We start from the raw sequence: 26,058 nt of genomic DNA, 5'->3' as shown, positions 1-26,058 counted from the left end.
TAAAGACTAATACATGCTCACAAAACTCTCAAGTGTTCAAAAAAATAGAAAAGAAAGTGAAACATACGAGCTACAAAAATACCAATACAAATGGAGTATAGCTCCAGAGAACTAGTCTACAAGCAAGTGAAACCTCACCAAGAACAGTAAAAGTGCCACAGAAAGACTGATCAATACACAATTTGCTAAATGAACCCCCAAATCCCAACACGAGCTTTCTGAGTTCAAGTGTTTGACAACTGAAAAGGAATTTTTAGGACTTTTTTTACATCCGGCCCCCTCAAAAAAGTTATTTTCACAAATAACCCACCAGATTTATAATTACAATTTTCACCCTATTCCCATCACGCGGGCGCCACGTAAGCGCCACGCGAGTAAACTGAAATAAGTTAAACACAGTAATTCATTCACCGTGTCTAAGAAAAATATATGTATTACGAAAAAATATAAGTATTGAACAGAAAGAATATAAATATGGAACACGATAAACCATTCATCGTGTTTGAACGCGGTGAATGATTCCGTGTTCAACTTAACGCTCCTCTTCAGCCAGCTTGCGTGATGCTGATGTGACGCTTGCGTGACAAGGATAGGGACAAAATTATAATTATAAATTTGATGAGGCTATTTATGAAAAAAAAACTTTTTTGCGGGAACCAAATGCCAAAAAAGCCCGAATTTTTATCTGCACAAGTACTCTTCTGTGATCTGCTGTAAATGACTGAAGAACTTAACAGCAATCTACAAAACAAGTGATCTCAGCACAATATAGTCAGGCTACAGCGTGGCAAGAATACTATCAAAAGCACATAAATAGTGCATGCCTCCAAGTTTTGACCCTTGGATGCCTGCTATTATGGATCTAAAGGGTAAAAAGTTAGGAGTAGGCTCTATTCATGTGCTTTTCAAAGCACCCAAGATGGACTCCACAATGTATAAAATCTCACACGTAAAAATTTACAATTTTCGCTTATGCAAGGAAAAAGGCATTGAATCAGCGAGCGACTAAAAACCACCCAATCCGGCAAAATGCTTCTTCATCGCTCTATCTTTCCTATAATGATTCCGACCTCCTCCTCTTCTCCCTCCCCTGCCGCGAGGGTTTGAGCTCCCTCTTCCGAGACCCTCATCATCATTCGTAACCTCATTGTCTTTCTCTTCATCAGGAAGCTGCTTCCCGAAAGCACCCACAGGCACATTCCCACCGCGACCGAGCCCGTGAATAAGTTCTTTCTGCGTTCGATTCACAAAAGCCGCTTCTTGAGCACTCGACACACCGACCGAACCAGATACTTTATAGCTATAGTTCTTCCCATCTTTGACATAGAATTGCGTCTTTTTCTGCGAGCCCCATCTTGAGTTGGATTTATTTGATGAGGCTTCAGTTTCCGAAGCTGAAGCTCTTTCTGGGTAAGCACCTTTCCTATCATCTGAGCTCTCTGATTCCTCATAAGCTGATTCCACAATATTTAGACCCAAATCATCAAAAGAATCATCATACTCATCCTCGTATTCATACTCTGCTGCAAGCACAGCAGTTTTTGCTGCATCTAGAGCTGTTCTCGAATCAAGAACAGCTAAATCTGACAAATCTTCATTGGTTTTCCTGGTGTATCGCCCATATACTGACGCTGACGATGATGACGATGATAGCATAGAAGAAGAAGGACCATTTTCATCTCCTTGAATTTTAGCATCTATTTTGGAAGACAGGACAATGTTGTTTTGAGGAGCACCTTCTTGTAAAAGCCCTTTTCCTTTATCTTTTTGAGAAGCAGTTTCCTGTAAAAGTCCTTTTCCTTTATCTTTCGTACTCTTGGGTGCTGGTTTTCGTGGAGGAATCTGTTCTAGGGTAGTGTCCAGAGATAGGAGATCTTCATGGAGGGTTCCTTCTAATATCCTTTGGATAACTTCTTCAGGATTTTGATTGTAGACTTCCAGACAAGCCGAAAGGAAGCCTTTACCATAATCTGGGAAAAGGTCCTTTATTTGGCTAATTTTGGATTCAGTAATAGCAGCTTCTTCATCGGTTTGTAACTCATTGTTGAGTGAAGAAAGAGGTAAGGCAGGTTCCTTGTTCAAGGACTTGGAGGAAGGTGTTGCAATTTGGGACAAGTATTGAAACTGCTCCTCGTCCAAAAAAATCCAACCTGTAAAAAGAGGAGGAGAAAGTTACGGCATATTACTCGCAAATAACGGCCAAACCATGTAAATAGAATTGTTTCTAAATTATCTTTTTTTGTAAATTCACATAGTTATTGAGTATGAATTATTGACCATTGCTCCGAAGTCGGTTAATTCGATTCAACATCTCAAAGTCCTTCTCAAGATTCTGAAGAAAAGTCCCGCCACCAAGATTATCTTGTAAACCATACGCAGCTTCTCCAACAATATCTCTAAAGGCTTGAATTACAATTTCTCCTCTTATAGCAGGATCCTCAACATTCGCTGGAAACATCTTGGTAACAGCTCGAAGAAGACTATCTTCAATGGATTGGTCATTTAAATAGCTAAACTCCAGCAGTTTCCAGCTAAATTTGACAATTCTTTTTGATAGCATATTTATGCTAAGAACTATATCTGATAGAGTTCCACTGGGTAACTTCTGGCTGCTGCTAATTGTACGAGAAATTAATGTAAACCCTTGATGTAATGATGGAAGTAACGAATCATGCAAACGAGCTAGGGTTTTTAGTAGCTCCTCGACTCCATAACTGCATAGCAAGCAGGTTTACCAAATACGGCAACAGATGTATCAATAGAGATAAATCATAACATTATGTGTCTGATTTGATATGTGTTAATAAACAGATAGTATACCTCATTTCAAATGACATAGAGAACAGTAAAGCTGCAGGTCTATATGCATCAACAAAGTAATCCAAGGTAACCACTGCATCATTTATGAAGTCCATTACCTGAGGAGGAGAACAAATTCTGCTCACAAAATAGAAAGAGTAGAAGAAAATCAAACTGAACATCTGCTTTATTGTCTTATTTAAGCAAACTCGCCTCTAAAAAGTCTTTGTGAAGTTGAATGTATCCATGATCATCATGTCCAGCTGACAAAGTTAGTACCTGAAAGATGCAAACAGATAAGATTTCTTTCACCTGTTGATTGTGGTATAAACATTAACAACAGGGTGTTTTCATGTTTCAAGGATGAATATTCAGATGATCTATGCAAATACTTGCTTTTGTCAACTGAAATTTTTGATGCAGAGCCCAAAAACACACATTGTGCACAACATAGAAGAAAAAGGGGGAATTCAGCTTTTTTTTCACTTTCAGCAAAATAGCGGAGTATGCCCAGGCTAAAATGTACCTCATCTAAAATGCTCAGGAAGGCATCAAAGTGAAAAGTAAATTTGTATGAACTAGCAAAGTCGCATGAAATATCTAAAATCGGCACTGAAGAGTTACCATGATCCCAGCAGTTAATGAAAATATAAAGGTTGTATGACAATATCTAAAATCATCATAGCCGATAATCCATTGTATGAAAATGCAAAAATAGACCATTAAGTGCGCATCCCCAGTCTCCACCTTCTTGTCTTAAGATGATTAAACATTTTGTTCTGGAGTTTGGGATTAGTGTTCTACTTGACCCAAATTGAAGCCGGCTATCAATTTCTTATTTCTAGGAATAATTAAATCTGCATTGGTGCGGCTATACTGTACAGGAATTTTTGACCATTTCAATTTCTTTAGTTTAGGAAATGAGAGTCCGCATGGTAAAGGGTGTTTTCCTTTTCCCAGAAAAGACAGTTACAGCTAATTGTTGTGGATCTGTATTTGCACATGCAAACATGTATGTTAAATATGTCATCTTAAGTACAACAGAACCGAAAAAAGCATATACATTTGGAACGTAATTTTTGTCGACAAATATGGCGTATTATATTTTTTACAATTTTAGGAGAGCACCTCTAAAGATGAGCTGCAACGATCATGCATTGTGTGAACAATGCTCAGGAAATGGGAAGCCACTGTGCTAACATTATCAATGAGCTTTGGTTGGGCTTTTATAGCATTCTCTACCTGGAAAAACAAGAAACAAAAAAATGGTTAAAATATGATGAAATGATCATTCATGTATTACTACATATAAGGGACTTCCAATGATATCCACGAAGCGTTAAGACTGAAATAATCTAATTGAAAGCAAAATACGACAGTCGGTGCAACTTAGAAAATGGTGCATGAACCGAAGTAATTAGACATCGCACCATTCACAGCTCAACTTACAATGTTTTGATAGAGCTTAATGAAATTTAAAGTTTTATCTTCTTGATTTTTATTTCAGAATTACCTTCCGTCAACTATTTAAAAACCTTAAATAGGGAGCATTTATCTATTAATTAATCTATCATTTAGCTTTTGCAAATTACCTGTACCCAAAATAGTACTTCTATTATCTTTTATTTATTTGATTATACGCACGACCTGAAATTTTACTTAAAGCTAATCAATAATGGCAAGATTTTCAACAATTTGCAAAGCATTGTTCCTCGAAAAAAAGTTATTATATGGTACTAGGAATAACCCCTCGCATAGCTTATTACATATTTTTCTGGAATATGCTGCATATTTTCCTTCAAAAGATAAACGAGTGCCTAAGGACAGCAGCTCATAGGCCATTATTTTAGGATGAAGCCTAAAATTCACTTTCTAAACTTTCTTACCACTACTTCAATCAGTTGAACCCAGAACACTGTGACAAAGTTTTCCCCATAACAAAACCAGATAAACTAAGATTTTGAAACCATGAACTAATAGGAGGTCATGGTGCTTCTGAAAAGCTATAAAAACCACCATTTTCAGATCTGAAGTTGTAACATGAGGATCCTGTTTTAAGGCATCCAAGTATAATACTGCGTTTTGGACATGAACACAATCAGAAGAAAAAACCATTATCTTTTCTTTTTCAACAGAGGTTAGACGGTAGTTTTACGATCTGTAGTTTGTCTGGTCTGTTCTGAAAATCATCAAAGATGGATGCATGAAGATTTGATAAAAGGGAAAAAATTTTGATCGTCTTGTTTAATAATATTTGTTTAATTTGCTACAGTTGTTGCGATCTTCTAACTGCTTGATACTATGGCACACCAAGTAGATAGTTGAAACAAAATCATGATAATGAATAAATTGAGGGAGGACATCATTTCAACAATAATCAAACACCAATAAAAAGTGGCACAGAAATAATTGAAAAGAAAAGAATAAAACAATTAGCCCCTACCAACGACCGAGTCAGCTCTCCATTATCATGCCCATAGATGGCACATATATCCAACAACTTCGGCAAGTCAAGCAACTTCTTTTCCTGCAATAGGGCTATCAAGAGACCAAGTGAGTAGTATCGTAGACAATTTCCAGATAATAGATTAAGCATCATACAAAGCGAAAACACAAAAACACACCCGTGTGCTCTTTCACACTAAGAGAATCACTTTTAATTGCCCCTGGATCCTTGCTGGAAGATCTATAATGCAAACAGAAAAAATATAACATAGGTAAATTTACCAGTATGAGCTACTACAACTTTATTACATTATCACACTATTTGTGGAGCATGAAATATCAAAATACCACTCTTCTCTACCAATTTAAGATTTTAGAAAATTTGGTTTTTTCAAATTGAATTATAGAAAGAAGTTCTTAATGCAGATATCCTAATTTCCACTAGTCATTTACTTAGGAAGGCAAAATCTCCATCCATTTAACGTAAATGGAGCCCAACTGTGAGAGTAAGTTCTGAAAATAAGATATTCAAATACTTCACACTAGCAACTTAGTGCTTGTATGGATGTTGGAACCAGTGTTTGAAAAGGCGTGAGGCGCAAAAAGACGCAAGACTCTCTTGGAGCCTAGGTGCGAGGCGCACTGCGAGGCGCGCGCCTCAAGAAAGCGAGGAGTACATTTACTAAACTTAATTTAGTTTGATGTTCTACATTAAAAAAACCCCAAAATAATCATACAAAAATAAAAATAACTATCAAAAGCAAAGAAAACACATGCAAACTTGAAAACTTCTGCAGCAGATTGCTTTCTTTCCGCCTCAAGAAGGCCCGCGCCTCATGCTGGTTCTTGTCTTCTTGCTATCGCTGCTCCTGTTTTTGCTCCCGCTGCAACTTGAAAACTATTGCAGCAGGTTGCTTTCTTGCTACGACAGCTGTTGCTTGCTTTTTCCTACTGCCAGCAATGACTGATGTTGCTGCTGTATGCCCACGGACAGAGAGATAGGGGAACACGAGCAAGAGAGAAGAGGGGCAGAAGAATTGGAATTCACTAGGGTTTTTTGGGGGTTTCTGATCTTTTAATTATCTTATAGAGTTAAAATATAAAACTTAAATCCGAAACCCAACAATCCCGAAACTTGGATCCAAAAACCCTATACTATTAGATATTGCGAGGCGCGCGCCTCGCGCCTCACCTAAGGCGCGCACCTCAGCTATAGCGCTGCGCCTTGCTATTGTTGAGGCGCTGAGGCCCGCGCCTCGCACCTGCCTCGCACCTAGGCGCTGAGGCGTGTGCCTCAAGCGCGCCTTTTCAAACTATGGTTGGAACAAAATGTATAGCGATGACCTGTGTTCAAAGGGTGTTTCCACCAGTGAACATGACAAAAGAATTCAATTTTAATCCACTGCACTCCACAATAATCATGACTTTTCAAGATAGTACTTCATATAATGATCTAGGAGGTATATGATATATCTTTATAAGTTGGGATTATCTATTCCTTCTCACTCATCGTAGACGCAAGGAGATATGCCAGAAAAGTTATATTCAGATTACCCTTCAACTTAAGAGAACTCGGTTACTTCCCAATACTACAATTAACATACAAATGCAAAGAAAATCCTAAACTATAAAATAGATAAGAATTAACACTTAGATGCTCACATCCGATAGAGGACCATAAAGACCCTCCGGCAGAGCTCGAGCTCCCCGACGACGACACCTGCGACGGTTCCCCTCGCCCCGCGGTGTGGGAAATCGTACCACCTGTGCCTGAACTGCAAGTAACTATCCAAGAACTCATGCAACGAATCATTCCCCACCACTGAAAAGAACAAAGCACAAACAAATTAGATTTCAGCGAGAGAGATTAGGGTTTGAAGGGGCTACGGGTCGCCGCACCTTCTCGCCAGAAGTCCCTCGGCTTCATCGCGAGGAGGTTGGCGAGCTCGTCGTTGAGAAGGTCAACGACGGCCTGCGACTCCACGGCGTCGAGGCCGCCCGCGTCGGCGCCGAGGCCGGAGGCGACGGCCTCGTCCTGGGGGAGGTAGGCGACGAAGTTTCCCCCTCCGCCGCCGCCGTCGCCGCCGCCGCTGCGCCCCGCCTTGGATCCGGAGCGGGAGGAGGAGGAGGAGGCATCGGAGGATGCCCTAAGGGAGGTGGTGAGCGTCGGATGCGGCGGCGTGGGGTTGGGAGGATCGGAGGAGGAGGAGGAGGAGGAGGAGGGAGAGGGGTGGGGTTTGGGGACGAACCTTTTATTAGGGTTTCGATAGGAGGAGGAGGAGGAGGAGGAGGAGGAGCCCTTGTGGCCGTACGATCGGTGTGGGGAAGCGGAGGACATTGTCACGAGAGAGAGAGAGAGAGAGAGAGTGTGTTTGGGTTCGTCAAGCTTTTGGAGAAGTAGAGAGCAGGGGTGAAATATGCTTGAAGACCCCTCAACTATTTGCAATTCTGAAATGGGTTTATAGTGCGATTTTTTTTTTTTTTTTAGGCCTAAAAACTCCTAGCTTTTTATAATTCTAAAAGTAAACTTCGAATATCACCCCTATGGTATCCCCCTTTCTTATTTTAGTATTATGTGATTTAAAGTATATCAAATTAGTGTCGTGTTGTTTTATTTTTTATCTTTTCGTTAATTTTTTTGTTAATATTTTGCATATAATATACTCTATCCAAATTTATCGAATATTTATTTTAGTACTCTTTAATTTTAACTTTATCACTGATTTAACAAAAAAAATTAGTGAAATCGATAAAAAAAAATAAAAATAAAATCACAAGACACTAAATTAATACATTTTAAATTACAAGATATTAAAGTAAAAAAATGTGAAACCAGAGGGGCGATATTTGAAGTTTTTTCTAATTCTAATTATATTAAATTTCTAAAACAGTGCTTCTAATCTAAACACAATTTCAACTCCAGGAAAAAAAGTATCGGACATGCCGCAAGAAAAAGCTTTTATATGAAACTTTCGCTGCGACAAAAAAAGTAGTAAAATTAGAAACTTGGATTTGAAGCTCTTACTTTGATAGGTTCAAATGTTAAAACTCCCTCAAATGGTTTTGCCCGAAACAGAGCTTTCGAAGAAGCTTCAACTCCACCAACATGAGAACAGTGATCAACGCAACTGGGCGCAAATTAATTAGAAACAACTTTTTGTTATTATCAAGCATATGAAAGAAAATATAAGTTAAACATTTACACATTGATATACTTTTAGATGATACTTAGCTATTTGTACACCGATTCCGTGTGGGGGTTATCAAACTACAATGCAGATAATCGAACACAAAAAAAAACTAATCCAAACTATTTCAAAAAAGAAAAACTCTCTTCAGTAAATTGGCTACAGACGAACATCCGAGCTCGCCATTTCCGTGAATGGGGGGATCCTCATGATTCAACCACGAGCAGAAATTAATGATCGATCTGTCATCAAGAAGAAGAATGGTGCTAAGAGTAGATCGGCATCAAAGACCGACCGAGTCCAATCCACTTGTTGAGGCGAGACGGCCCTGTTCATGTTCACACGACACATTAAATTCCCTGCGCTGATTCACTTGAATCCTTCTCTGATTTCTGCTGCACTCCTTTCTTATCCTGCATGAAAGATTCGAGACCGTTACGCCAAGTAAAGGAGGATGAGAAACACAGGGAGATTTGCTCTTTCAATTTTTAGATATCTTTGCAAAAACTGTCAAGTCATTTCTTTTTCTGCAGTATGTAGAGGATTTTATTTCAAGGCTGTTAGGAGATTTCTCGAGATATGAGACCTTCGAAAGCTCTAGAAAAGACGAGGACCTTTTTGGATACCTGGAAGTCTAACAAGAAGGCAATGGAAGCAGACGAAGGGCTTAAAAGCTATTGCGACCTTTCTTTAATGGAAAATGAACATAGAGGAAGAAATACAGATCACGGCTCACGGCCTCAAGGAGTCTGTTGTTCTGCACTGGTTCACCAACAAGAGACCCGACAAATCCTAACGACCAGCCTAGAGCATTCAATAACTACATATATTTGGTATCAGACTCGGAATTCTAACAAGATTAAGGATTGACCAGATCATTTACATATCTTGACCTTCTCTTAGGCAATTTGATCTCTTGTAAATCAAGCCTAGATATGCTGGATATAAAATACATCAAATCTCAGATTGGATTCGTGAAAAATTGTATTTCCAAATCTTGGCTTAGGGTGTTGCTCCAATGAATCTCTTCAATTGAACTTGCGGCCAGCATTATATACATAGACAATATCTCGGATTCCATTTCAAACATTCGGTTCTCTTCTAGCCCGTTCGACAGCAAATGACAAATTCTTACTTCATCCTACAATGCTATCTCGTTGCTGTGAAGTGTACACATGCAACTCAAAGAGGGTTTTGATTCCTTAGTGGGACAAAAATTAGCAGAGAGAATTAAGTACACCTTTTTAGATTTACTGCAAGATACAATGACCAAATGAAATTTTACTCAGAACATTAATGATAGAAATGATAAGAAGGATAAGAAACTGGAAAGAAAGATAGAAGGCTGCATTCTCCTCGTAAGTCGTAACAGGTCAAATTCTATGTACACGACTAATCATAAAGTAATGCATCAATGAGGTAACATTTAAAATAAGATACATGGATTGAATGACAACATAAAAATACCTTCTTAATCAGGCCTTCAGCAGACATCAGCTGGTATAGTTTATGCATCAGCATTTCTTCTTCCACCTTCACATGAAGAAAGGCAATTAGTATGTGCACATCTGGCATTGCTTATACTTTGTTTTGTTATTGTTTACCTCAAATTTCACATAATTGAAGGTGCCTGCAGACGGCCTCTATGATATACTACAGATTGTTTGCAATTCTGCATTTATGGGTTTCATTTGACGAAAAATAAATGAAACAAGAGCAGTAAGTAGTTTCTTTGCTTATTTGGTTCTTTTTTGTTTAATTTTTTAAGGCAAGAATGCAAACTAACCAACAATTAGAAGAATAGATAAGCCCATTCTTAGGTGTCTTCATTCACATGGAATAGAAGTTTAGGAAAACAAAAATGAAAAAAACAATTAATGCCAAACATGTCCCAAAAATATCTCTCTCTTTTTATTTTTAAAATTTCAGTCTCTAACACAAGTTTCAAGTCCACCTGAAGTCTGTGTAGCTCATGGGACATTGCCCTGTATGCTTCCATAAGCACTTCGCTTTGCTTCTCCAAATGCCTGCGCAACATATAGATGATAGCTTATGTCAATTGGCAAAATAATAGATAGATGTCGTATATATATTCAAAGGAGAGTTGCATCTAGAAATATTACTTGGACATTTCAGCTGAGTTTTTTGGATCCATTTTCGTCGAGATTAGAGAACCTGGAAATCAAGAACAGTCTATGGTAAATGGATTACATTTACATATATCATGTAGTATTATAGATTCAGTGCCTATTTGGCCTAGCTTTCGAAACAGGCTTTCCAGTCCAGCAAATAACAAGTATGGAGCTTTTTGCTACAGCAAGAAGCTAAAAGAATTTCTAGGATCCAAAGCATAAGGTCTAATTTAAAGCTTCTGATTCTACTGTAATAGGAAGCTGTCATGAAGACTTTATGAAAAAGTTTGCTCGTGCTTCTTCAAGCAGTTCTGTTCAAACAAAATTTTGCGAAACATCAAGCCTGGCCAAATAGGTGCTCGATCAAGAAAACAAACAGCCCATAGGGCTGAATTACACCACTCAATGGTTAGTGTACTTAGCATGAAATTTTACTTGGGTCACGGAACATTAATATGTTGCCATTGATTCCCTGTGAAACCACATTTTATTTTCCCAACCAGGGGATGATGGCAACTAATTTAGCCACCAGACCATCATCATTAAGAGATGACCTAAATAATGTGAAAAGTAATCAGCTGACACCCTCTCCCATACTGAAAGTGTGACACCACAATAGTCTCACATCGGATAATGTGAAAAAGTGTGAGAATTATATATGTAATGGGCACACTAGAACTAATAAGTGGACTAAAATATTTTGTACCGTGATTTGAACCCAACGAGTTATTAATGCTAGGAGGTCAAGTCATTACAATTGATATCAAAGCCAGTTCACCAGTTCAAAGAGTGAGGAGGGCCTCATATCGCCTGGTGATTTTGGATTACGTGTGTGATTGGGGCCGGGCTGACGAGGACGACAGTCCTACATCGGATAATGTGCGAAAGTGTAAGGATTAAATATGTGATGGGCGAATCAATAATTGGGTTGTAATGGCTTCAGCATTTTGGGTCGTAGTTTGGGTGCAACAAATTACTAATGGAGTTTTACAGAAAAAAAAAAAAAGAAACAACATTCAATCAAAGTTCTTCGCATCGCCCAAAAATACAAGAAAAAGATTCTTTTAAACACTATTTTAGCATGAAATTACCTAATTAGACTCTTTACTAAATACATTGTCCAATAAGTTTGGTTTGAGATATACCCTATGCGTTACAACTGTTAACAAGAACACTTTTTTTTTCCCACCTCCAAAGAAATTATACCCCTAACTAGTAAACATTCGGGACTCAATTGCAGAGATTAGCATGTGTTTGGTTTGTCAAAAAAGCGTGAAAACTGTTTTTCCAACACACAAAAGAAAAAAATTTTCATTTCGGATAAAAAAAAAAAAATTAAGAAAACGAAAGCAATACTTTTCCATAAAATCTGAAAGAAAAAAAACTATATTTTTTCAAAAAAACTATTTTTTCCAGGAACCAAACGAAAAGACAATACTTATGTTTTTCTAGGATATTTTTCCGGCAAACCAAATCAAACAACCCCTAACAGGCTAGGGAAGGAACCTCGACGGCGCGATTACACTCAACAACTCCCTACAAATCACAAAGAGGTCTATTTTTTTGTGACAACCGAGTGCGGCATTATCACAAACATCTCGAGGGCAACTCGCACCAGGGGTCCTCAAGCGCGATTGGAAAATTTCAACTGACGAGGTAGAGGAAGAGGAGGAAGAGGAAGAGGAAGAGGAGGAGGAGGGTTCACCTCGCTTTGTGCGGCGGCGGAGGCGGAGGCGGAGGAGGCCGAGGAGGCGGCGGCGGAGGATGAAGGAGACGGGTTCAGAGAGCGGGACAGAGTAGCCGCTACTCGCTAGGACCTAAGGTTGGCGAAGGGCAAAATAACGATCTCAAATTTTATAATTTGCGAATAACCCTATTAAGTTTTTATTTGGCAAACTAATTCTCAAAACGCGGTGAATCATTCACCGCATTCTATAAGTCTCTAGGGTCTTTTAAAGGCGGTGAATCGTTCACCGCATTCATTAAAGCGGTGAACGATTCACCGTCTTCCTTGTAATTTTTTGGGAAAAAGATTGTGATTGTTAAAATTGTACGTAAATTATATAGAAAATAAAAAAAGTAAGGTTGTTAGGATTGTGCGTGAAATATTAAAATTTTTGTTTGATTGTTAGAATTGTATGAATAAATTATTATGATTTTTTTGATTGTTAGGATTGTATGGATATATTATTAGGATTTTCAAATTAAGATTATATATGGTGTTTGATTATTACGATTGTATGAATAGATTATTAGAATTTTTTTGATTGTTAGAATTTTATAGATAGATTATTAAAATTTAAAGGCCGTTAAGATTATATATGATTTACTGAAATATTTATATGGTTGTTAGGATTATAAATAATAAACAAGTGAAAGACGATAAATGATTTACCGCTTTTGTGAAAAATTAGAATCTTTATGAAGGCGGTAAATTATTCACCGGCTTGAAGAAATTAGTTTTTTAAATATAATTTTGACAAGATTATTTTATAAATAATAAACTTTTAGAAGGTTATTTAAAAAAAAAAGTCCATCGGCGAAGAAGGGGATCGGGGATGTCGATGGAGTATGGCCACGGATACCCGAAACCCAAAACGGATACCGAATTTTATCCGAATTTGAATTCCAATAAAGCGGATTTATCCAATGCTAAACAAATTTAATTTCAAATATAAATATTAAAAATAAAAATTTGAATTCAGATATAAATATAGATTTTGATTATATCCGATCTGAACCCGAAATAATTTTACATTAGAGAGAGAGTCCGGTTATTATATTCTTATGAATATAGGTCTTTTTGTACTCATAAATTTTCGGCCGTTTGATCTACTCTTTTATCCATTTTCACCGCCAAAATCATATTATTCAACCAACCGCCCACTCAACTTTAGAGTACTACTATCATCCTAATCAGGGACTGTTATCATCCTAACGTACATCCCTTTATCCAACAGCTAAAAATCTATGAGTACAAAAAAATCTATACTTATAAAGAGTATAATAACTCTAACCTAAATTATAATACAAATTTGTAAAAAAATTATGATGTTATGGATAAAGCTATAGTGCACAATTTGATTGATTGCCAATATGGGTGACATTGTTCACCTGCCACATTTTAAATGTCAAATTCGCGGCACATTCTAGTGATACAAAAACAAACAACCCCTTGAAAAGCTTTCACAAGATATATAAGAAGTAAACGTAAATGGACATAACATTATTTAAACACATCTACAATAATAACACAACCATCTCAAATCGATTTACCAGTTAAGTAGTGCTTCAAACCATAAGGAGAAATAGAAAAGAGCCCCTCTATGAACCAATTTTTATAAACTGAGGATCAACCAAATTGTTAATCTAAAGTGCCAATTAATATAGTTCTTCACAAGAGTGTTAAATCTGCATACAAATATGCAAGAACTGCAGCCATTTATCAAGCATATTCGGAGGGAAAAAAATGAAGACCCTTATCATAAAGCAAAAAATTAAACAAATTTCGAACTCTTTCTATCCAGAGAAAATAGATTAAATGCATTTGTCATGAAATTGCTCATACGGATAGGCAATGACTCAGGAGCATTTGAGTAGTTACACAAACATATTCTGTAAACAGCACTTAAAACCATCTCTATATTTTAGCCTCGAGAAATTCACAAGAGGTATGGGGGAAGGAAAAAAGAAAAAAAGAAGTAAAATTGTGAAGTGAGATCACAGGAAACAGGAACGGGAATTGCAGGAACTTCCAAGCAGCGTCTACTGCGCCTCGTCTTCTAGAACGTTTTCACCGATACTGCGCTGCGCCAAACGGTAATAAAGAATAGCCATTGTCCCCATACATGCCCTGCATTCCGTATACATTTGGAGGATGAGCTGCTTGATATAGAGCTACCATGAAAATTCTAGCGGGTCAAAACATAGATGCACGAGCACGGCTACGACTTAGAAAACATTTTGTTTTAAAAATTTCCTATATGCTGCAATTGGATCCCTTGTTCTGTTTGTCATCTGATGTTCACCATGCTAAGCGCAGAGTCATTTGCGGAGTAGCTGAACTTTTTCTTGTGAAATGGCCATTTATCTCCCATTCCCAATAAAATGGAACAATAAAGTTATGTTACAAGAAGAGGGTAAAATTGTCATTTGATGGAAGGATGTCAAACAAGGAGCATGCAATCGAACGAGTGCGCAAAGAATCTAGAAAGAAGCGCCATAAGAGTATATAAAACTTACATGATTGCCAAAGTGAGTAGCAGCTTTCTCGGGTCCATCCTCGATGATCTTTGATGTCGCAGACGGCCTTCTGGAACATCATTGGCATTATCTTTGCGAGGCGGCGCTGTCACTGGTAGTGTCGGCAATGCACTAGACCAGAAAGGCAGTAACATCCTCAGGAACTTGTGACGAAGGGAACCTGCAAAATAATTTGTTAATAATTATATCAAGGCTAAATTACAGAAAATCCCTCTGTCAAAACCCGCTTTTTCACTTCCCCCCCCTGTCATTTAAAAATCTACACTTTGCCCTCTTGTAAAATAAAAAATGTGCACTTAACCCCCTACCGTTAGGGTTCCGTTATAATATTTTTTTATGCCAAAAATGCCCCTTCGCTCCTCTTCCCTGTTGCTTCGATGGCTTCCGGGACGGCGCTCTCACCGGCCTCGCCCTCCTCCACGAGCTCAACCTCCTCTTCGACCGCCCCCTCGACGCCATCTTCCTCAACTCCAACCGCCTCCGCCGCCGCCGCCCCATCCCCGCCAACCTCGGCGACTCCCCGGCCTCCATCGTCGTCCTCGCCCACAACAAACTCGACGGCTGCATCCCGCCCTCCATCGGCCGCATGGCCGACACCCTCAACGAGATCGTCCTCCTCGACGACGGCCTCGCCGCCTGCGTCCCACCCGAGGTCGGCCTCCTCCGCCACGGATGAGGAGGATGAGGGAGAAGACGAAAATGGTGAAGGGCAAAATGGTCATTTTGTCGCACCGTACCCCCCTGTGAACATTTTTTATTTTACAAGGGGGCAAAGTGTAGGTTTTTAAATGACAGAGGGGGAAAGTGAAAAAGCGGGTTTTGACGGGGGGTTTTCCGTAATTTAGCCTTATATCAATGAGTAAAACAGAGCATTTACAATCTATCCTTCCGGGAAAATTAAAACTAGATATAAAGGGTGAAGAAAGTTGTCTTTTGATGTAAAAGACAGGTTATCTTAGATATACGTTGACATTTAAGCACCATAAATCAAAAAATGACCGCCACAGAATATTTTACCAAATCGTCTTAAAATGTTCATAATGAAAAATTAATCTGCTACACAGATAACCTCTGCAATGAACTGAACTCCTTGTGCGTGACACCTCTTTATTCAAGATACCTAAACATTAAAATTTCTATTCATTGAATAGTATAAGAAATAAGACAAACAGAAAAAAAGACTCATCATAGCATTAAGAACCCTTTATGCTATATTTAAAATAGGTTTTGCATGCACACTGTTGGTAACTAACAAGAATGGACATAACAGAGCCAATCCTAAAGCAGCAGAGCAAAAAATATTCTGTGGGTGATCATATAAGGTTGAAAATGTATAGGACCAAAGGACTTGAAAGATAGTCCAAGGAAGAAGTGATAATTTCTTATTGTTCTCACTTACCTCTTCTAGTATACTTTTTCTGGCTTCCATCTTCATCATCAGCATAATATGAAGTTTCAGAATTTTGCTTATCAGCATAGTATGCACCCTTTCTCGTAGTAGCACCAGGCTGCATAAAGTTACAAAGAGTAGAAGAATAATAATATTGTACCATCACATCAACATATGTACGATACACAGGATACGCATTCTAACCAACAAAACTGTAGGGGATTTTACATATAGATCCCCGCAAATCAACTATTTAGGTAAATACCCCTGTAACATCAGAATTTCCATACATACCAAAGAAAATGCAAACACGCTCAAGCTGGGGAATATCCAAATTCTTGGGAGAAATTGCTTTCGTCCTCGAGAACGCTTTTTTTTTCCAAAAGGGAAATTTTTTAAAATACAAGGGTATATATATGCAAAGAATTAGTTTTTGAAGGCCATACATGAAAAAAATCAGTTTTTGCAGGGTTAGATATGTAAAAGTAATTCTATAAGGGTATGTATGTAACAATATGGAAAGAAATACCAAAAGGGAGGGTGTTATTAGCCTCAGATATACTTACACCCATTGGACTCGGACTTTTGAATTGGCTTCCTAATGAACTGGGACCATCTATTTCAACAATCTCTGGTTCAGGGGTATCGATTCTGATAGTAGATGAGTTGACTTCAACCAGGTATTTGTCCTCCTTGGAAAATGAAGATGATTGTGTGCTCAAATCTTTGGTGGGATCAAATGATTTCCCACCATTTATTTCTCTATCTTCAGACACACGCATAAGTGGGTCTGAAGCAAAAGCAGGAGGAACATGGGTATCCACTGTAGGCATTGGTACAACATGATTTCCAAAAACATTTTTCTCCAAGCCACTCTGCAATACATTAAAAATCACTATCACTAGCTAAATTCAAGCTCCAAGCTGTCAGAACCAAAGGACTAATAACACGTGAAAGGTTAATGAAATAAGCGATATCTCAGACGGCAAAGAATAATACTAATGTTTGATTAGAAACCAGGACAATGTGATTAATGCAAATTGACAGAAACTTCAAATTATTTTTCTAGTTAATGTATCGAACTGACATCAAATTTAACAAACTTTAATGTTTCTAATAGAACAAAAGAAAAATATGCATTGTTGAGAGTACATTCCTAACCAGACAGTTTTAAGACGAAAATTACCTAACCTACTTCAATCAGGGATTAGCCCCTGAATAAGCATTGAGGAAAATCTCCACTTTGTATGGGCCAAATCTTCTTCCAAAATTATAGATTGCAGTAGAAGTTTAGCGAAGGCATGATAAAAGAAAAAAGAAAGAAAAGAAAGACAATATTGTCGATGTAGTTAAGAAGGTAAATGACAGGAGTTACCTGGACTATTGATTCCTTAAGTTTTGCATGGAGGCGAGACCCTGTATCTTTGATGCTTGTAGGAGGCCATAGCTGCAACAAAGAAGTTATTCATTAACATAAAACTTATGAATAAACAACCAGGAAAGAATTATACAAGCACTGAATAGCAAATATATTGGAAAAAATATGAATGCCAAAAGTGAATATTCAATAAGTAGAAATTGCATGTTTCGCCAAAATGTTCTAGAGAATCACAAAATACTTCCTCCCCTAGATACAAGTGCAAAAAGAAAAGGTGAAAACTAATGACATTTAATTTTCCATGACATCTAATATTGTTGCTATGCCATTATACTTTAGGGTGATGACACTCTATCAATATTTTCTTTTATTAATAATATTTTGATTATTCTGTCAAATGCCAACGGTAGAATTATCAGAATAGCAATGAACTATAGACTAAAAAAGGTAAACTAAAATAGATTAGACCAATAACTACAAACTAAAAAATAGCTTGAGTGCAAGAGACTTCGAAATTAAATCCAGACCTAGAAGGAATTTGAGATAGAGAAAGCTAACTATGAAAGAAGAGTTCACTTTGAAGTAAGACAGAATTTGAGATACAACCATCAGGACCAAACTATCATTTAAAACTTTTAATGCCTTTTATATAATTACGGAAGGCTATGTATCTTTCTCAAAAGTTTTTTTTTTAATGGCTAAGCCTCCTAAAATAACAACTCCTGGCATACAGGTAGATGGGAAAAGGAAAAGGCTACAGAACAGCAACGTTTGTTTGTTTGTAATTTCAGGCAAACACAATAACATGATATAATCAAGAAACTACAAGAAAATAATAATAGAATTAGAAAGATACTTCTCAAAGTAAGAACTTACAGGGGTAGAACATGCAGGACACACGTATCCAGCTGGTGCAGTTTGAGTTGGAAAACTTTGAATATGCGATACCAGGCATTTTGTGTGCATGAGATCTGCAAAGTAAGCCAAACGAAGAGTATCTTAGCAACAATTTGAGAGAAATGATATCTTGAGAAAAATTTAAACAAAAAAAACTGATTACAGTATCACATACGCAGGCAACCCAATCGGGTGGTTTGATCACTTCCTTCTTCCAGCACTGAATTACACAGAGAGCACTTAGGAGGCCAGTCATATTCCCCATCGACTACCCAATCTGAGTACTTCTTAACCTAAATATTGAGATAATACGTGTGATTCTCACATTGACTGAACCAACCAAAAAAAAAATCGTTGTATTTACTATCAAGAAGTAAGGAGGTTACCACACAGATTTGGTGTTCTGGAAAACAGATGCATTCCCCGCAGACAGGGACCTTGTGGACAAAGCAATAAAGCCTGGTTGCCTGAAAAACAATTTTTTTTCCCAATAAAAACATATAACAAATTTATTGGCTATTTAAGAAACTAGTATAGAGATAGGTGTGAACTTCAACACAAAGTCATAGAATTGTCCATTTCCGTGACATAGCTAATATTTACTCAATAGCAATGATATATCCGCAAAATTAATGTGCCACATTTTAACCAAAGGTGGAAAATGTACAGGGACACCCTGCCATCTTTAAACATATACCCATCAACTTTTCTCTTTTGATTGACACACTCACCTTCCAACTTGAGTTATTTTCCTAAATTGAATTGAAAATTTATCCAAATTAGCAGCTCAATTAGCAAGAAGCAAGCCTTAAACAGTTTTAATGAAATACGTCATTTCGTCACCTGAAAAAAATGTTCAGAAGAATTAAATTTAACAGAATAACCCTTAGAGTTAACAAAATCCCCTATGTGATTGATAGAAGTAACTTGGATCAAAAGAATCAAAATTTAGCCAGTGCCAAACAAAAATTATAGCAATAATGAAGTTAGAGGGCTTATTTCAAAACGACCCATAATTGGGGGGGTCTCCATACATTTTACATTAAATGAATCAAAGATAGACTCAAAACCCTAGTAGCCCTCTTCTCTCCTATCGCACGAAATCGAGTGATTTAATCAAATATATTCTTTTAAGAAACAATTGGTTTCATGCACTTATTAACCTAATTAACCCAAAATCCAGTTCTTAATATCATAAACAAGTTCCCTATCACACTCCGAACGCACTAAACGCACTCCCAACAATTAATGCCAAAAACAAATCGCCAAATCGAAGCCCTAACTATAGATCGACTTATTGAACACCACAGATCTCAAATCGCGCAAATTATCACACCTAATAGAGTAATTACTGGAAAATTTCGTGAAAATAGAGCAAAAATTAGATGAGGAGATTTGGATCGGAAGTTACCTTGCGACATTTACAAACAACCATCGAATCAAAGGAGATTTCCTTGTAAAAGGCAACAAATTGGGATTAAAAAGATCGAAGAGGGATCGGAGATGAATAGAGGTTCGCGAAGACGAGCAAGAGATCTGAGAGAGAGAGAGAGAGAGAGAGGGGCTTAGAAATAAATGGGAGGAAAATGTTTAGGGAAAAATGATCAGAGACCCCTGAACTTTGCTATTTCGTAAACAGGCTCCTGAACTCTTAATATTACCAATTAGATCCCTAAAATTAGAGCGGTCGTAAAATCGCAATTCAGCGCACTGTTCACGAGCCAGCTCATATTCGGCTCGAAATGAACTCAAGATCGAATTGCTAGACAAGTTGAACATGACTTAAATTTTTCACCTTATTTAATAAATGAACCGAACACGATCTGAGGTTAACTCGCTTGTGTTCGGCGGTAATAACTCGAATACATATATTTTATATTTATATATAAATAAATAATTATATATATAATATAGATTTTTATTATTTGACTTTTAGTCTAATCTTAAATATAAAGTCCAAATCAATTATAAAAAAGCCCATTTATATATAAAGTTTCAACCTAGATTAAAATTTAATAAAGTAATTAATACTTAAGATCTCATAAATTTGTTATATATAAATGGGCTTTTTTATAATTGATTTGGACTTTATATTTAAGATTAGACTAAAAGTCAAATAATAAAAATCTATATTATATATATAATTATTTATTTATATATAAATATAAAATATATGTATTCGAGTTATTACCGCCGAACACAAGCGAGTTAACCTCAGATCGTGTTCGGTTCATTTATTAAATAAGGTGAAAAATTTAAGTCATGTTCAACTTGTCTAGCAATTCGATCTTGAGTTCATTTCGAGCCGAATATGAGCTGGCTCGTGAACAGTGCGCTGAATTGCGATTTTACGACCGCTCTAATTTTAGGGATCTAATTGGTAATATTAAGAGTTCAGGAGCCTGTTTACGAAATAGCAAAGTTCAGGGGTCTCTGATCATTTTTCCCTAAACATTTTCCTCCCATTTATTTCTAAGCCCCTCTCTCTCTCTCTCTCTCTCTCAGATCTCTTGCTCGTCTTCGCGAACCTCTATTCATCTCCGATCCCTCTTCGATCTTTTTAATCCCAATTTGTTGCCTTTTACAAGGAAATCTCCTTTGATTCGATGGTTGTTTGTAAATGTCGCAAGGTAACTTCCGATCCAAATCTCCTCATCTAATTTTTGCTCTATTTTCACGAAATTTTCCAGTAATTACTCTATTAGGTGTGATAATTTGCGCGATTTGAGATCTGTGGTGTTCAATAAGTCGATCTATAGTTAGGGCTTCGATTTGGCGATTTGTTTTTGGCATTAATTGTTGGGAGTGCGTTTAGTGCGTTCGGAGTGTGATAGGGAACTTGTTTATGATATTAAGAACTGGATTTTGGGTTAATTAGGTTAATAAGTGCATGAAACCAATTGTTTCTTAAAAGAATATATTTGATTAAATCACTCGATTTCGTGCGATAGGAGAGAAGAGGGCTACTAGGGTTTTGAGTCTATCTTTGATTCATTTAATGTAAAATGTATGGAGACCCCCCCAATTATGGGTCGTTTTGAAATAAGCCCTCTAACTTCATTATTGCTATAATTTTTGTTTGGCACTGGCTAAATTTTGATTCTTTTGATCCAAGTTACTTCTATCAATCACATAGGGGATTTTGTTAACTCTAAGGGTTATTCTGTTAAATTTAATTCTTCTGAACATTTTTTTCAGGTGACGAAATGACGTATTTCATTAAAACTGTTTAAGGCTTGCTTCTTGCTAATTGAGCTGCTAATTTGGATAAATTTTCAATTCAATTTAGGAAAATAACTCAAGTTGGAAGGTGAGTGTGTCAATCAAAAGAGAAAAGTTGATGGGTATATGTTTAAAGATGGCAGGGTGTCCCTGTACATTTTCCACCTTTGGTTAAAATGTGGCACATTAATTTTGCGGATATATCATTGCTATTGAGTAAATATTAGCTATGTCACGGAAATGGACAATTCTATGACTTTGTGTTGAAGTTCACACCTATCTCTATACTAGTTTCTTAAATAGCCAATAAATTTGTTATATGTTTTTATTGGGAAAAAAAATTGTTTTTCAGGCAACCAGGCTTTATTGCTTTGTCCACAAGGTCCCTGTCTGCGGGGAATGCATCTGTTTTCCAGAACACCAAATCTGTGTGGTAACCTCCTTACTTCTTGATAGTAAATACAACGATTTTTTTTTTGGTTGGTTCAGTCAATGTGAGAATCACACGTATTATCTCAATATTTAGGTTAAGAAGTACTCAGATTGGGTAGTCGATGGGGAATATGACTGGCCTCCTAAGTGCTCTCTGTGTAATTCAGTGCTGGAAGAAGGAAGTGATCAAACCACCCGATTGGGTTGCCTGCGTATGTGATACTGTAATCAGTTTTTTTTGTTTAAATTTTTCTCAAGATATCATTTCTCTCAAATTGTTGCTAAGATACTCTTCGTTTGGCTTACTTTGCAGATCTCATGCACACAAAATGCCTGGTATCGCATATTCAAAGTTTTCCAACTCAAACTGCACCAGCTGGATACGTGTGTCCTGCATGTTCTACCCCTGTAAGTTCTTACTTTGAGAAGTATCTTTCTAATTCTATTATTATTTTCTTGTAGTTTCTTGATTATATCATGTTATTGTGTTTGCCTGAAATTACAAACAAACAAACGTTGCTGTTCTGTAGCCTTTTCCTTTTCCCATCTACCTGTATGCCAGGAGTTGTTATTTTAGGAGGCTTAGCCATTAAAAAAAAAACTTTTGAGAAAGATACATAGCCTTCCGTAATTATATAAAAGGCATTAAAAGTTTTAAATGATAGTTTGGTCCTGATGGTTGTATCTCAAATTCTGTCTTACTTCAAAGTGAACTCTTCTTTCATAGTTAGCTTTCTCTATCTCAAATTCCTTCTAGGTCTGGATTTAATTTCGAAGTCTCTTGCACTCAAGCTATTTTTTAGTTTGTAGTTATTGGTCTAATCTATTTTAGTTTACCTTTTTTAGTCTATAGTTCATTGCTATTCTGATAATTCTACCGTTGGCATTTGACAGAATAATCAAAATATTATTAATAAAAGAAAATATTGATAGAGTGTCATCACCCTAAAGTATAATGGCATAGCAACAATATTAGATGTCATGGAAAATTAAATGTCATTAGTTTTCACCTTTTCTTTTTGCACTTGTATCTAGGGGAGGAAGTATTTTGTGATTCTCTAGAACATTTTGGCGAAACATGCAATTTCTACTTATTGAATATTCACTTTTGGCATTCATATTTTTTCCAATATATTTGCTATTCAGTGCTTGTATAATTCTTTCCTGGTTGTTTATTCATAAGTTTTATGTTAATGAATAACTTCTTTGTTGCAGCTATGGCCTCCTACAAGCATCAAAGATACAGGGTCTCGCCTCCATGCAAAACTTAAGGAATCAATAGTCCAGGTAACTCCTGTCATTTACCTTCTTAACTACATCGACAATATTGTCTTTCTTTTCTTTCTTTTTTCTTTTATCATGCCTTCGCTAAACTTCTACTGCAATCTATAATTTTGGAAGAAGATTTGGCCCATACAAAGTGGAGATTTTCCTCAATGCTTATTCAGGGGCTAATCCCTGATTGAAGTAGGTTAGGTAATTTTCGTCTTAAAACTGTCTGGTTAGGAATGTACTCTCAACAATGCATATTTTTCTTTTGTTCTATTAGAAACATTAAAGTTTGTTAAATTTGATGTCAGTTCGATACATTAACTAGAAAAATAATTTGAAGTTTCTGTCAATTTGCATTAATCACATTGTCCTGGTTTCTAATCAAACATTAGTATTATTCTTTGCCGTCTGAGATATCGCTTATTTCATTAACCTTTCACGTGTTATTAGTCCTTTNTAATTTTACTTCAACAATAACTACTCGCTGCAACATGCGAATACCTACACTAGTATGCATGACATGCAACCAAAATAATTGTCTAATTACTAATTTTAATTGAGCAGTGAGGTATATTTATTTAATTGATACCTGCAGTGAGTCTAATTACTAAAATTAAAAGAGGGATGTTTATAAAAAAAAATGTAAAGGTTTAGAGGTATCCAAACTATCCTAGAATTGCAGCTTGGTCCTTTTATTTTTAGAGGTAAAATGTTAATGTTTGGATGCATTAACATCTTATACAGCATTTTATGTGATTTAGTTAAGAAATTTATGGCATTTAGTAGGCGAGAAGTGTGATCAAATATTTAAAATAGTATATTATATTTGATCGTTAAGTTTTTTATTTTTCTAATGAGATAATTTATTTCATAAATCAAATATATTACGTTAAAATTATACAGAGATTCCTCCACAAGAGGCTCTTTTGTAATGGTCCCGTAACTTAAACTTTTTTAATTTACACAACACTTGATTATTTGAAATTATATTACTCCAGCTATTTTATAATCTTTCCTCAAAAAAGAAAAGTTTATTTTATTTTAGTTTTTTCCCTTACGTCTTTATTAGCTAATATAATTAAAATTATTAAAATTAATAAAATCGTCAATAAAGTTAATAAAACTCCATTTTTTGCCTTAAAAATACTTTATTTTTTTAAAAAATGATTAAGAGGATTTGATTCCAAATAGATGAGAGTTGAGGGTTCTCCGTACATTTTAACCTATTTATTTATTTAATTTATTTTATTAAAGCTTTCGCTTGGGATTGAGGGGATTGCATTATGTGTGGTGAAAGTACGTTAGAAAAATATTATTTTTGTTTCCGTATATAATATTGCGTTCCGTATATCGCGATGAGTCGGTTACGATATATTTTCTGCGATCCGAGAACGCAGAAACATATCCCGATATGTTTTTTTCTCAGCTCTATTTTATTTAATAGCGTTAGATAGGCCTTTATATCTATCGCGATGAGTCGATTACGATATATTTTCTGTGGTCCCATCAGATAATACAGAAAATATATCGTAACCAACTCATCGCGATATACGGAATACGAAAACAAATAAAATATTTTTCCAACGTACTTTCTCATCGTATATAATGTAATTTTTTCGCAATCCCAAACGAAGTCTAAATGGTAAGACCGATCAAGCACGAACGGAAACAGGTGTTACCGTTTCGTGGAGTGGAGATGGGGCGAAACGTCAGCGGTCCGATGAAGATCGGACGGCTATGACGCGTAGTCCACCCACGAAAGTACTAGCTGATCGTCCGTTTTATTTTAGACGGCTCAGATTCGTCGGTTGTCATCGTACTCTCGAGCATATCTGTTTCTGAGTTGTTTCTGAGTAATTGGTTTTCTGATTGAAAATAATTTTCAGTTGAGTTAAAATTTATTTAAAATTTATTATTTTAATTGTTGTTTGATTAAAAGTTAGTAGTTTTGAAACTGTAATTATTTTATTTTATTAAAAAGTTTTATATTATTAGCACTAAGAGGGTAAAAAAAATATTACAATAAATATTTTTTTATTTCCTTTTCTTCCATAATTGTAATCACTGGCGAAGTCAATTACAATATTTTGAAAAGTGAAGTTATAAACGAATTTAGTGTACGACGAACTAAACAAAATATTTATGATCGAAACAGTTTTACTTCTCTCCACTTTTGGCGAAATATATATACTTTTTATCTCTGGATTCATATCTTCAACTCTTTACGATTAATTTAATATTGTGTAAACTTCAAATATCATCCTTGGACTTTCACACTTTTTCACTTTAGTATCATGTGATTTAAAATATACCAATTTAGTACCATGAGGTTTCATTTTTCTCTTTTCATCAGTTCCTTTATTAATATTTCTTTAAATTATATACAAAAAACTTCAGATACCCCATCTAGATTTATCAAATATTTACTTTAGTATCTTTTAATTTTAACGTTGTCATTGATTTAACAAAAAAAATTTGTGGAGGGAATAAGAAAAAGAGAAAAATAAAATCACAGGCGAAAGTGATACACTTTAAACCACCGGGTACTAAAATAAAAAAGTGCAAAATTTTAGAGGTGGTATTTGAAGTTTTCTCTTTATTTTATATTTTTTCTATATATTTTTTCTTTTTCTTTTTTTT

At 36.2% G+C, this 26,058-nt stretch overlaps 4 protein-coding genes across 6 annotated transcripts; 1 reads left to right on the top strand and 3 right to left on the bottom strand.

Annotated features, from left to right (window-relative positions):
• On the bottom strand, positions 710 to 7,618 carry LOC109718343 (activating signal cointegrator 1 complex subunit 2). Of its 2 annotated transcripts, none has more exons than XM_020244529.1 (9): positions 7,144 to 7,618; positions 6,907 to 7,066; positions 5,424 to 5,485; positions 5,243 to 5,337; positions 3,928 to 4,041; positions 3,013 to 3,078; positions 2,821 to 2,918; positions 2,278 to 2,714; positions 710 to 2,150 (listed from the first exon to the last, which is right to left on the bottom strand). In XM_020244529.1, exons 1-9 carry the CDS (start codon positions 7,580 to 7,582, stop codon positions 1,006 to 1,008), a joined length of 2,616 nt encoding a protein of 871 aa, XP_020100118.1. In that variant the 5' UTR covers positions 7,583 to 7,618; the 3' UTR covers positions 710 to 1,005. The 2 variants fall into 2 exon arrangements, with proteins under 2 accessions (XP_020100118.1, XP_020100120.1); XM_020244531.1 differs by having other exon boundaries at positions 7,494 to 7,593.
• LOC109718075 lies at positions 8,388 to 12,421 on the bottom strand. Its single transcript, XM_020244089.1, has 5 exons — positions 12,270 to 12,421; positions 10,556 to 10,607; positions 10,387 to 10,459; positions 9,900 to 9,965; positions 8,388 to 8,845 (listed from the first exon to the last, which is right to left on the bottom strand). The coding sequence occupies exons 2-5, from the start codon at positions 10,585 to 10,587 to the stop codon at positions 8,783 to 8,785; spliced, it is 234 nt and encodes a 77-aa protein (XP_020099678.1). The 5' UTR covers positions 10,588 to 10,607; positions 12,270 to 12,421; the 3' UTR covers positions 8,388 to 8,782.
• On the bottom strand, positions 14,053 to 20,064 carry LOC109718675 (zinc finger protein-like 1 homolog). Of its 2 annotated transcripts, XM_020245017.1 has the most exons (9): positions 19,904 to 20,059; positions 18,879 to 18,959; positions 18,668 to 18,785; positions 18,472 to 18,566; positions 17,593 to 17,664; positions 16,784 to 17,092; positions 16,227 to 16,335; positions 14,807 to 14,987; positions 14,053 to 14,417 (listed from the first exon to the last, which is right to left on the bottom strand). In XM_020245017.1, the coding sequence occupies exons 1-9, from the start codon at positions 19,925 to 19,927 to the stop codon at positions 14,330 to 14,332; spliced, it is 1,077 nt and encodes a 358-aa protein (XP_020100606.1). In that variant the 5' UTR covers positions 19,928 to 20,059; the 3' UTR covers positions 14,053 to 14,329. The 2 variants fall into 2 exon arrangements, with proteins under 2 accessions (XP_020100606.1, XP_020100607.1); XM_020245018.1 differs by lacking the exons at positions 14,053 to 14,417; positions 14,807 to 14,987 and adding an exon at positions 15,112 to 15,947 and having other exon boundaries at positions 19,904 to 20,064.
• LOC109718618 (zinc finger protein-like 1 homolog) lies at positions 20,968 to 23,553 on the top strand. The gene is made up of 5 exons (XM_020244926.1): positions 20,968 to 21,122; positions 22,067 to 22,147; positions 22,241 to 22,358; positions 22,460 to 22,554; positions 23,362 to 23,553. The coding sequence occupies exons 1-5, from the start codon at positions 21,099 to 21,101 to the stop codon at positions 23,536 to 23,538; spliced, it is 495 nt and encodes a 164-aa protein (XP_020100515.1). The 5' UTR covers positions 20,968 to 21,098; the 3' UTR covers positions 23,539 to 23,553.

This window comes from Ananas comosus, linkage group 12 (assembly GCF_001540865.1).
Source record: "Ananas comosus cultivar F153 linkage group 12, ASM154086v1, whole genome shotgun sequence".
NCBI lineage: Eukaryota > Viridiplantae > Streptophyta > Magnoliopsida > Poales > Bromeliaceae > Ananas > Ananas comosus.
This window is presented reverse-complemented; position numbering and strand designations above follow the sequence as displayed.

What these genes read in the sequence shown, in the direction of transcription:
- LOC109718343 (XM_020244529.1), bottom strand. Translation starts at nt 7,582, where the DNA reads ATGTCCTCCGCTTCCCCACACCGATCGTACGGCCACAAGGGCTCCTCC. An exon ending in GTTGCAGCTCATCTTTAGAG is followed by an intron (nt 3,079 to 3,927) that starts GTGCTCTCCTAA and finishes TGCATCTTTCAG; the next exon opens with GTACTAACTTTGTCAGCTGG. An exon ending in TAACCGACTTCGGAGCAATG is followed by an intron (nt 2,151 to 2,277) that starts GTCAATAATTCA and finishes CTCTTTTTACAG; the next exon opens with GTTGGATTTTTTTGGACGAG.
- LOC109718075 (XM_020244089.1), bottom strand. Translation starts at nt 10,587, where the DNA reads ATGGATCCAAAAAACTCAGCTGAAATGTCCAA. An exon ending in AACTCAGCTGAAATGTCCAA is followed by an intron (nt 10,460 to 10,555) that starts GTAATATTTCTA and finishes TATGTTGCGCAG; the next exon opens with GCATTTGGAGAAGCAAAGCG. An exon ending in ATGAGCTACACAGACTTCAG is followed by an intron (nt 9,966 to 10,386) that starts GTGGACTTGAAA and finishes CTTCATGTGAAG; the next exon opens with GTGGAAGAAGAAATGCTGAT.
- LOC109718675 (XM_020245017.1), bottom strand. Translation starts at nt 19,927, where the DNA reads ATGGTTGTTTGTAAATGTCGCAAG. An exon ending in CACCCGATTGGGTTGCCTGC is followed by an intron (nt 18,567 to 18,667) that starts GTATGTGATACT and finishes CTTACTTTGCAG; the next exon opens with ATCTCATGCACACAAAATGC. An exon ending in GTCCTGCATGTTCTACCCCT is followed by an intron (nt 17,665 to 18,471) that starts GTAAGTTCTTAC and finishes TCTTTGTTGCAG; the next exon opens with CTATGGCCTCCTACAAGCAT.
- LOC109718618 (XM_020244926.1), top strand. Translation starts at nt 21,099, where the DNA reads ATGGTTGTTTGTAAATGTCGCAAG. An exon ending in CAGAACACCAAATCTGTGTG is followed by an intron (nt 22,148 to 22,240) that starts GTAACCTCCTTA and finishes CTCAATATTTAG; the next exon opens with GTTAAGAAGTACTCAGATTG. An exon ending in CACCCGATTGGGTTGCCTGC is followed by an intron (nt 22,359 to 22,459) that starts GTATGTGATACT and finishes CTTACTTTGCAG; the next exon opens with ATCTCATGCACACAAAATGC.